The sequence below is a fragment of the Ictidomys tridecemlineatus genome, chromosome 3 (assembly GCF_052094955.1).
Source record: "Ictidomys tridecemlineatus isolate mIctTri1 chromosome 3, mIctTri1.hap1, whole genome shotgun sequence".
NCBI lineage: Eukaryota > Metazoa > Chordata > Mammalia > Rodentia > Sciuridae > Ictidomys > Ictidomys tridecemlineatus.
This window is the reverse complement of record NC_135479.1, coordinates 50,351,475-50,362,440: the sequence shown is the minus strand read 5'-3', so window position 1 is coordinate 50,362,440 and position 10,966 is coordinate 50,351,475. Positions and strand designations below refer to the sequence as shown.

General features: G+C 41.9%; 1 protein-coding gene across 1 annotated transcript; it reads left to right on the top strand.

Moving 5' to 3' along the window:
- The first annotated feature begins 3,978 nt into the window (after positions 1-3,978).
- Positions 3,979-6,705, top strand: LOC101956892 (transmembrane 4 L6 family member 5). The gene is made up of 4 exons (XM_013363761.2): positions 3,979-4,149; positions 5,567-5,647; positions 6,165-6,301; positions 6,525-6,705. Exons 1-4 carry the CDS (start codon positions 3,979-3,981, stop codon positions 6,703-6,705), a joined length of 570 nt encoding a protein of 189 aa, XP_013219215.2.
- Positions 6,706-10,966: the final 4,261 nt, after the last annotated feature.

Here is a 10,966-nt window from a genome sequence, read left to right as displayed (position 1 = left end):
GTTGTTTTTTTTTTTTTCTTTTTTTGGGGAATGAACTCCTGGCAATGAATTTCCCTCTTAAAACTGCTTTCATTGAGTCCCATAGATTCTGATATATTGTGTCTGTATTTTCATGTATCTCTAAGAATTTTTTGATTTCCTCCTTTATGTGAGTTTAAGCCATTAACGTTTAGGTTACTATTGATATATTTTTTGTACTGCCAGTCATGTTTATTTATTTATTTACTTACTTACTTATTTATTTATTTTAATTTGGCTTGTTTTTCCTCTTTGATTATTTTTCCCCCTTTACTGAGTTACCTCCCACTGTTGGTTTTGGGTGTTGTTTTTCATTTCCTTTTCTTGTAGCATTTTGCTCAAAATGCTTTGCAGTGCTGGATTTCTGGCTGCAAATTCTTTTAACTTTTGTTTATCATGAAATATTTTAATTTCATTGTCAAACCTGATGCTTAATTTTGCTGGATACAATATTCTTGATTGGAATCCATTATCTTTCAGCATTTAAAATACGTTGTTTCCGGATCTTCTCGCTTTCAATGTCTGTGATGAAAAATCAGCTGTTAACCTAATTGGTTTACCCCTGAATGTAATCTGCCTCCTTTCTCTTGTAGCTTTTAATATTCTCTCCTTGTTCTGCATGTTGGATATCTTCATAATAATGTGTCTTGGAGTTGGTCTATTATGGTTTTGTACATTTGGGGTCCTGTAAGGTTCCAGGATTTGGCAATCCATTCCATATTTTCATGCCTGGAAAGTTTTCTAAAATTATTTCATTCAACAGATTGCTCATTCCTTTGGTTTGGACCTCTATACCTTCCTCTAACCCAATGACTCTTAAGTTAGGTTTTTTTATGACATCCCATATCTCTTGCATGTTTTGCTCGTGGTTTCTTACCAGCATTTCTGCATTGACTATACTATTTTCGAGTTGATATACTTTGTCTTAATTATCTGATGTTCTGACTTCTACTTGATCTAGTCTACTTGTAATATTCTCATTTGAGTTTTTGATTTGGTTTATGGTTTCCTGCATTTCTAGGATTACTGTTTGATTTTTTTTTTAATCTCTATCTCCTGGTAGAGTTGATTTTTTGCTTCTTGAATCTGTTTATCTAATTCATTTTCAAAGTATTCTTTCATTATTTGGACTTGCTCTCTAATGACTTCTTTAAGATTCCATTCCATCTGAGTCAGGTATGCCTTGAGTTCTTAATCTGTCCATTTTTCTGATATCTCTAGGTTCTCCTGTAAATTTAAGTTATCCTGCATTGTTTGTAATCCTTTTTCCCCTTGTTTTTTCATGGTGCTCACATTACTTTCCAACTCTGTTTGACTGCTGTACTTCTGTTTTCTCCTATAAATTTGTTTTAGTTTTGTATAGCTCCAAGATTTCTCTCCTTTGTGCTGGGAGACAATGTTTAGAGATGTTGGATTTAATTGTGATTTAAGATAAATTCATTAGTTTCATTAAAGGCCTACAGATTTTAATAGCATATAGAGAATTGAGGTTTGAACTTAGGATTTTATATTAAGGTCAGGAGATATGATGGTTGGTGGTTAGTATATCTTAGCTTCTTTGGGGGTTGCTCAAATGCAAGTAGATATTAACAAGAGAATAGACAGGAGTACTTGCTTAGGCGGACTATAGACCATCTTGTAATATTCATCTATTTGCATTTAGTAAATTACATGTAATCGGAGTGGTCATGCTTAGGAGGGAAGATAGGGAAAAGGTAGGAAAGCAAACCAAGAAAGAGAGAGGGAGAGAAGAAAGAAAGAGAAAAAATAGAAAAGAAAAAGAAGAAATGATTTAAAAATAATAAAATAAAGTAAAGTAAAAATTACAATTAAAAAAGAGAGAGAGAAAAAAAAAAAAAAAAAGCACTGTCAGGCTTCTCTTTTCTTCGCTTCCAGTAGGTGGAGCTGTGAGTTCCCGACCACGATTTTGCCCTCGGGCTCTAGGAAACAATCCATATGAGGCTGCTCCCTCCTCCCCCACCTGGTGTCTCTCCAATCCTGTTCACTTAGGTTTATTCCTGGCCTCTAGTCTCCTCGCTTCTCCCGCCAGACAGGCCTTCCCCAGTGTGGTACCTCTCCACAGTTCAAGCTACACTCTGGGCCTGCAGTTTCCTGGATGTAGAGCACGTGGGAACCGGCCCCCTATTCTTTGGATTCTCTCCGATAGCCACTCCTCTGAGAGCTGGAGAGACAGATTTCGTTTTCACCGCTGGTGGAAGGTGGGAGTTGGAGGTCAGGTGCCTTTACCTTTCCCCACGCCTCTATTCACACTCACTCTGATAATCACGCCCCTGGAAAGCCAGGGAGAGATTTTATGCGATTTCCCCGCTGTATGGGAGAAGGGCTAAATGTCACACACCTGTTCTATTGCTGAACTTGCTGCAATGGGGTCAGATCTGTTGGAAACTGGCGATCGTGACGTCAGCTCTCCAAGATGGTGGCCACTGGCTTCCTCAGTGGGGTGTCCGGTGTGGAGGGCCCATCTGGACTGTTTCTCTCCCCTCTCAAACCCAGAACTCAGTCTGGAGCACTGTGAGGGCACAGTTGGCAGGACCCCACAGAATCCGTAGCACTGTTTCTCTGCGTGGCTGGCACGTCGGCATGCAGGCTCTGGCTGCCGGGCAGACCGCTGATCAATCAGCCTGAATCTCCAGGCCCACGGTTCACTCGCAATTGAGCCGCAGTAACTGATCCTCGGGTGTTGAAATTCTTCCTCTAGGTTTCAGTGCACCCCGATTTTGTTGGACATTCCTAACAAGATAGCTTCTGGCCATTCTAAACTCGCTAATCACCTGCACAGTGACACGGTACACGGGGGTGTCGCACTCTCTTCCCCGCCACCTTCCCTAAAATATATTTTAAAGAAAAGTGGGGGTGGCTTGGGATGTGCCTCAGTGCTTGAGTGGCCCTGAGTTCATTCCCTGGTGCAAAAAAAAAAAAAAAAGAACTACTTTGACCTCTAATTGATGAACGAAAACAAGAACACAAATAAATTTTAAAAATGGATTCTTCATGGAACTTCCTTGGATTGTACAGTCATCACTGAGTCAAATGTTGAGGCCAAATGATGCAATGTTCTAACAAATCAGGCCTCAGTCTCGAGTCTATTCTGAGAAACAGGTAGTTATCTCTAAAGGAGAGAGGATCAATAAACAAATATTAGGAATATAAAATGAAGCCAGACATGGTGGCACATGCCTATAATCCCAGACCTTAGAAGTCTGAGGCAGGAGGATCATGAGTTCAAAGACAGCTTTAGCAACTTTGTGATGCCCTAAGTAACTCACTAAGACTCTGTCTTAAATAAAATGAAAAAAAGGGCTGGAGATATTCAGTGGTTAAGTGCTCCTGGGTTCAATACCCAGTTAAATTTTTTTAAAAATTATATATATATATATATATATATATATATATATGAAATATATATATATATATATATATATGAAATACACTGACAACTAAAGCCTGCTATCATCTTTTTTATTTCTTTCTGGGAGGAAATCTCTCAATGTGACAAAGAAAAATGATGAGGCCACTGTACATAATTTTTGAACTTCCTAATTTACCAAATATTCTGTGTGCTAAGGAATACTTACAACCAGCTTAGGAGGCAAGTGGTACCACTCTACCCTTTATAGAGATGAGGCAATTGTGACTTAGAGACATGAGATGGCTTGGTGATATGTTCAAACAGGTAAGGAATCAAAGACTGTGAGCACATGGATGCAGAAAAAGAAGACATGGACACCAGGCAGCTTGCAGTGTGTGACTAACTCCACCAACTGCTCCATCAGCATCCACCCCTACTCCTCACAAGCTGCAGCTGGTGATAGGGCCTCTCTCCCTTATCATCGTGATCCTGCCAGTTTCTACCACATGTTTTCTCCAACTTTTCTCATGCTCCAAACTATATTCCTCTGGACCCAGGAACCTCAGGCTCACTTTCACTTACTGCCCACCATGTGCCTGAAGAAGTATGCTTGCTATGTGGGGCTCTCCCTTATACCCTTTTCCCTAATTTGCATCATGGCCAATGCCCTCCTACTAGTTCCTGATGGGAAGACCTGGAGCAGTGACCAACTCAGCATGCATGTCTTGTTCATGCCTGGCTTCATCGGCGGGGGATTGATGGTAAGGAATCTAGAGCACAGGCCAGTGACCACGGCTGTGAGCACAACCATAAGGGGTTCTGGGTATGAAAGGAGAGTAGAGGGAAGAGGACAGAGTTCCAGAGGGGATGGCAAGTGCTTGGTGGGGACAGGAATGTGCCCAATCCTCCACACACACTCTCAGTACTCTGTAGACAGTCCTGGAGGAGCCACCAAGAGATAAATGTCTAAGGGAAGGGGAAGGCAGGGAGGGGAGGCTCAGGTCTCTAAAGAGCTTTGCTTCTGAGTCAAAGCATGTCCCACCTGACCCTCCCTGCCTTCGTCGCTGAGTAGATGTTGGGGACGCCTCACTACAAGGGTCCAAGCAGAAGCAGCAGCTGATTGTGTGGAAGGTTAACAAAGCAGGATAATATAAGGCATGGGGGTGCAGAATAAATGTCTAGAGCCAGGCAGTGATGTCACTCATCAGTCACTCTACCTCTCAGCTCAGAGTTGCCCTTCCCTCCTCCTCATCCACTCACGCTCAGCCCACATTCTGGATGCCCACTCTGTGCTGGGTGCCTAAGGATCAACTCACAAGCAGGTCAGTAGGGCAGAGAAGTTGCCCCCAAGGCTTCCTGAAGATGAGGATCTGCTGGGAGAAGTGGAGGAAGAGGGGATACAGATTTCTTGGGTCTCCTCCTCTAACTCTTTCCCCATTTAGGGGAAGTTTTTGGTGGTCTTCCTAGTGTAATATTTTTGTGGGGTAAAGATAAGACATCTACCAGCAGAGTTCCCCAATTTTCAGAATAGCTGATTGATAAAATTCTCTAGAAGGGTCTCACCTTTATGCCTTTTCCTGGCCACACCTCTATTAGCTAAGTGGGGGTACCTCTCCTTTACCTAGCAACTCCCTCTTACCTTCTGAGGTCCCTCATGAATTCATGGCTGTTAGACTCTACTCCATCTCTCTGACTTCAACTTTCTCTAAGATATCACACTCCTCCAGGCCTACACACTTACCCAGTGTCACATCATGTCCCTTCTCCAGCCTAAACTACCCTCCACTTCTCCACCCAGTCTACCTAGTTTTCTTTAGGAGCCATCTCCAAGGATGTGTTCCCAACATTCTCATCCACAGCTATCTTCCTCCCCTCCACAACTTCTGTCACTCTCAGAAGTGCCACATGATGCCACAGAGACACAGACAAGGTCCTTGCTCCCCTGGAAGCCTGACTTCCTTAGTGGGGGCAAATGGTATGAAGAAAGCAAGACCCAAAGCCCCATGAGAGCAAGGACTGTCTGTTTTGTTGGTTGCTGTGTGCCTGGTGCCTAGACCAGAGCCTTCACCTAACAGGAACTTGGTTAACATAATAGGCAGCTTCTGGAGGAGGTAACCACCTTGAGGATATGAGTTTGGGTGGAGGGTTCACACTATCACACTGACTCTTGTCCCACAGGTGCTGTGTCCAGGAATCGCAGCAGTTCTGATAGGGGCTGAGGGTTCTTGTGGTAAAGGCTGCTGTGGACATCGCTGCAGGGTAAGATCTAAATTAGAAAAGATTCCTCCTGGTTTGATGGCGCACACCTGTAATCCTAGGGACCCAGGTGGTTGAGGCAGTAGATTCTCAAGTTCCAGGCCAGCTTCAACAATGTAGCAGGATCCTGTCTCTTAAATAAGAAAAAAAGGGGGGGCTATGGATCTATCTCAGTGGCAGAGCACTCCTGGCTTCACTCCCCAGTGACAACCCAGCCCCCTCCCAAAAAAAGAGGTTGAGAATTTGGTCTCTGAACTTGTCTCTCAAAGCCACAGCACCTTCTGCAGAATTCATAACCACCATGAATCCCTGCAGGCCCTTAGTTCTGCCTAACTCCAAGCCCTGAATTTACAGGAAAATGTATTTGCATGCGCTCTGTTACAGGACTGCAACCCGGGTGCTAGGAATCTCTTTTTAACCTGGCTCCAGAGGAGCCTGACCATGTGGTGGGCAGAGCTAGGCGCCATATGCTGGTTGGGAGGGGCAGTCCTATTCAACCCACCTTCCACACCTGGTTCAGATGCTGCGGTCCATCATCTCCTCGATGTTCGGAATACTTGGTGCCATCTACTGCCTCTGCGTGTCAGGACATGGCCTCAGACATGGACCCAAGTGCTCAGTGAATGGCAAGTGGGACTACCATTTCCAAAAAAACTCGTAAGGCTTAGCCTGTATTCACATCCCCCACTCTATGAATCTCACCATCTCCATGCCCTTCCCACTTGGGCCGGGACACCTGGGTGCCACAGAGCTTCGGGAGAGTTCCCTCCATGTGGGCCTAACTAGCCCTTTGCAAATCCCATGGGGTGCGTGCACAGGGGATTGGGGTGGGGAAGGTCTTCGCCTTATTGTCTTTACTCGCTTGACCCAATGTCCACAGAGGCGCTTACTTGAACAACCGTACTCAATGGAATTTATGCGAGGAACCACGAAATGTGGTGCCCTGGAATGTTATGCTCTTCTGCTTGCTGGCGATCATCTCATCCCTGGAGATCTTGCTGTGTGGCATACAGCTGGGGACTGCTACTGTTGCAATTTGTAGCAATTGCAGGAAAAAATGAGGTGGGACAACATGAGGTGTTGTTGTGAAGGGACAGGCTTGCTCCTAGCTACATACTCAACTCACTTTCTCTTTTCCGCAGGGCTCAGCTCACTGAGGTTCCTTGGCCACCCAATTACACCTGTTCCTTCCTGAACCCCTGCCTTAGCCAGGAGAATTACAAGTTTGAGACCAGCCTCAGCAAATAAGCAAAACCCTGTCTCAAAATTAAAAAGTTCTGGGGAAGTGGCTCAGTGGCTAAAAGGCCCTAGGTTCAATCCTCAGCTCTAAAATTAAAATAGAAGAAAATGAAGAAGTACCGTCTCCCAGCCTCACTACTGATCAACTTGAAGACAAATATGTTGCCTGCTCATGGCCCACTCTTAGTTCATCAGGACCAAAGACGGAATCCCCTCTTCAGATCTACATTGGGAAGGACCACTATTCAGAACAGGACAGTTGCTCTAGTAGTTCAACATGAGTTTCTGGTGATCCTGCTCTACCTCTCATCTAGCCTGCCCCAGGTCTCAGATTCTTCATCTCTGCTTCCCAGTCTTCATGCTCCTTCCTCCTTCATTGTTTATGAATGGCACTTCTCTATGCAATTCTCTTGATGCACCTTTTGATCATTTATAGTTTCTACTACTTATGGCTTTTTCTCACTTCTTTCCTTCATACATTTCTCATTTGGGGGACTCCTTCTTCTCTAATGTCTCTCTCAGGTTGTCTCGCAGACATATTTCCCATGAATGAAGATCCAGTTAATTGCTGAGTGATCATGCAGACAGGATACCTCTGTTCAGCAGAGCTCTCACCTTCAGCAATCCCCTAAATCTCTGGCTACATGCTTGCCAGTCTGTGGATCAGCTACTTGTTTATCAATCAGTCGGCTGTGGCCTGCATGAAAGCACATGAAAGAGAATACAAAAAGAAAAAGGAAATGGAAGGAAACCTCTGGGACCTGTGATGCTTTATTCAGCACCAGAAGGACAGAACTTTCATGGGGAAAATGGAGGTGGGCCACCTTGAGAGTCTGGGTTTTATATAGCCTTAGTGGAGCCAAGTCATTGGAGGAGCTAGTTACTTTTGGCAGGCCCACTTGACAGACCCTCGACATCTCTGTACCCAGACTCACCTTGGGCCTCCCAAAAAATGCAGGTTCCTTTAATTCCCTATCCTTGCACTGGCTGGAGCTTTCAGCCCTGCTGAAGCATTGCTATGCTACTGGAGATTTTTTCTTTATTTTATTATATCCAACATCCTGAGTTCCAATACTGCTTTGAATGTCTAGTTTAAAATTCCAATAAACTCCCCTGCATTTTTTTTGTTCACTCATCTTGTTGAGAAGCTGCCTGTCTACTTTCTTGGTTTCACTCCATGGAGCAGCCAAGAACCCGACTTCCCTCCTCTATTCCACCATCTCCTTGGACATCTTCAATAACCTGTTGTGACAACTTTTTATAGTAGCAAATGGAGGTTCCTAATCCCGTTGTTCCTGTGCCAATCCTGGTGCATATGTCTTGCCCTATGAGTAAGGGATTAAACTGAGGGCTTTCTTGTGTCTGGTGTGTGCCATTATCAGGATAGACAAACTTTTGGTCATTAGGTAAAAATGTCAATTTGAGGAGTAAGAATACTAAGGTACAGAGGCCAATCCAATTTTTCATAGGCAGGAGTAAATATGAGCCTCACAAAGGAAAAAAAAATGCCTCAGAATTTTGGAGGTACCAGTGCTGTGAGGCTAAAACAAGTCAGTATGTCTTAAGTTCTAATAAAAGAACTATTGTTTTTTGTTTTAAATGCCCACACATGGCTGTACTTTAGTTATAATTTTTTGCTAGGTGTTCAAGACCAAGCTGGCCAAATTGACCTTGTTCCTTTCTATTGTTAATAGTCAGCTGAGTCCACTCAAGGGGTCACTCTTTGGAGCTTGTGAGCAGCCTCTTAGCTCCATTAGTGCCATCTGCAGGATAGGGCAAGGATCTTGCTGACCATTTGACTTCTCTTAGAAGCATAAGGGATGTCTCCCTTTTCTAATGACCCTCCTCTTTTGCAGCATGTGCACTGGTCAGTTTTTTGTTCTCCAGAGTCTCAGTGATCCCCCTGATCAGGGAGTCATGTGGCCCAGAGTTACAAAGTTCTTAGAGAAGTTCTCTTATTCCCTAGGTTCAAGCTGACTCAGAGGGCAAGAGCTGAATATTGGCTATGTTTCTTTCTTGGCCCTTTTACTTCCTTTACTTTAATCTCCAATTTTTGGTCTTAAACATCTAGCAACCAGTTTCATCATTTGTAAAGTAAGAGTACTGGGCTTTAACCTTAATGTCTATAGTGTTGCAGTCATTTTAATTTAACCCTTCTATTTGATTGCAGTCTGTATTAGGACTGGAAGTTAGCCTTACCTCCTGTCTGTGTGTAGATGATGGCCTATTATCTCAAATTAATTTAAGTTGTTATATTGAAAGTTGTACTTCTGTAAGACACTAATAGATGACATTCAAAGTTTATAAGGGAAATACAAGGTAAAATTAACAAGAGTAAAAAACTTTGAGTTTGTATAATAACTATGAACTAAGAAATGTAACCTCTATAATTTTAAACCTTACTTAGTTATATATCTCCTGTTTATTTTGTGATCGCATTAATCACTATAACAAAAATTTATCTTTTGAACATGACTTTAAATGAGTTAAGTCTGGCCTACTTTAAATTATTTTAACATGGAATAAGGTGAGACGCAGAGTCTTAACTCAGGTGAGATGGGACTCATGGCAAACCGTAGGTAAAGTGTTTTATTTCTAAAATGATCTTTGCTTCTTTCTTAAATATCATTTTATAAAGTTTATATGTTGTTTCCTGAGTCTATATTAATGTTAGCTAACACAATATAACATTACATCTGAAACATGTAATATTAACCTTTAAACAGATCAGGCTTTCATTATCTTTTGGAAATACATTTAAATTTCTACCCCAGTGTAAAAAGTAGCATAAAATTTTATATATATCATGGGCTGGGATTGTGGCTCAGTGGTAGAATGCAATAAAGGTATTGTGTTCATCAACAACTAAAAATATTTTTTTTTAAATTTACATGTCTTATTGATAACAGGTCCAGTTAAAGAACATTAAAAGTCTAAAACGACCATTACAAAAAACTTTAGAGAACAACAGCTTGATTAAATGTTCTTTTACATCTCCTATTTGAAAGACTTGTATTGCTGAAACACAATGCAAAGAAAAGACCACTGACTCCAATTTAAACCAAATTAAAACAAGTTTATATTGTGTACACAAGAGCGCTGGCCAGTGGCTGACTCAACCTGGAAAATCAGGGCCAGAGGGCTGCAGCTGGTCTTATTACGGAAAAGTTTTTTATTAAAAAAAAAAAAAAAAAGCCAGGGGGGCGGTGTCTTGGGAACTTACACTGACAGGGTTCACTCAAGCAAGTACAAGGGCAGATAGCAGGTTTATGATCTACATTGTTTAACATCTTAATGTAGGGAACAAAGTCAGATTCCAACATCAAAGTTAATGAGGAACAGCTGGGATTTCAGGGAGGGTTGTTATCTGGTCAAGGACAGCTGGGCACAGATAAGTTCAAAGCACAGGCAAAAATCCCAAGCAAGTTTTAAAACATCAAATTATGGTAAGACCAAATAGAAATCTCAGTGTTTTACAGTAAAACAGAAATTAACTTAGGCTGGGTCCATCATTATACCTGGAAAATATGAATACACTTATTATACTAAAAATCAACAATAGAACCACAATTACATCGATGTTGTATATTAATCAACTTTAGCTTTTAAAGACAAATCTAGACTCTGTAATGTAGTGTAATACCCTAAAATAGAAGTTGTTTGACCAGAGTTGTACAAACCCTAATTTTCTAAAGAATAAAACTTAAGGGGCTGGGAATATAACTCAGTTGGCAAAATGCTTGCTCTGCAAGCACAAGTGCCTGGGTTCAATCCCCAGCACCGCAAATAAATAAATAAATAAATAAATAAAATAAAGAATAAAACTAGACATAAGAGATTGTCTTGATACATAAGAAATTCTTGTTACTTCAACCATAGAGGATTAAACTTTGGTTTATATCAGCACATTAAAATTTGACATTGGGGGAAAAAAATATTTTCTGGTCTTTTTCCTGCCACAGGAGGGGAGTACAGGAGAAAATGTGTCTTATCAGAGTCTAGAAAAAGTAGTCTAATTTTTTAAATGACAGTAAAGCTAAGAGAGCTCTATCTTGAGAATCTCCCAGTTTCACGATCTGGTCA

Excerpts from the sequence above, each read along its gene's own strand:
- LOC101956892 (XM_013363761.2), top strand. The coding sequence starts at position 3,979 with ATGTGCCTGAAGAAGTATGCTTGCTATGTGGGGCTCTCCCTTATACCC. Across the intron at positions 5,648-6,164 it reads GCTGTGGACATCGCTGCAGG|ATGCTGCGGTCCATCATCTC; the intron begins GTAAGATCTAAA and ends CACCTGGTTCAG. Across the intron at positions 6,302-6,524 it reads TACCATTTCCAAAAAAACTC|AGGCGCTTACTTGAACAACC; the intron begins GTAAGGCTTAGC and ends CAATGTCCACAG.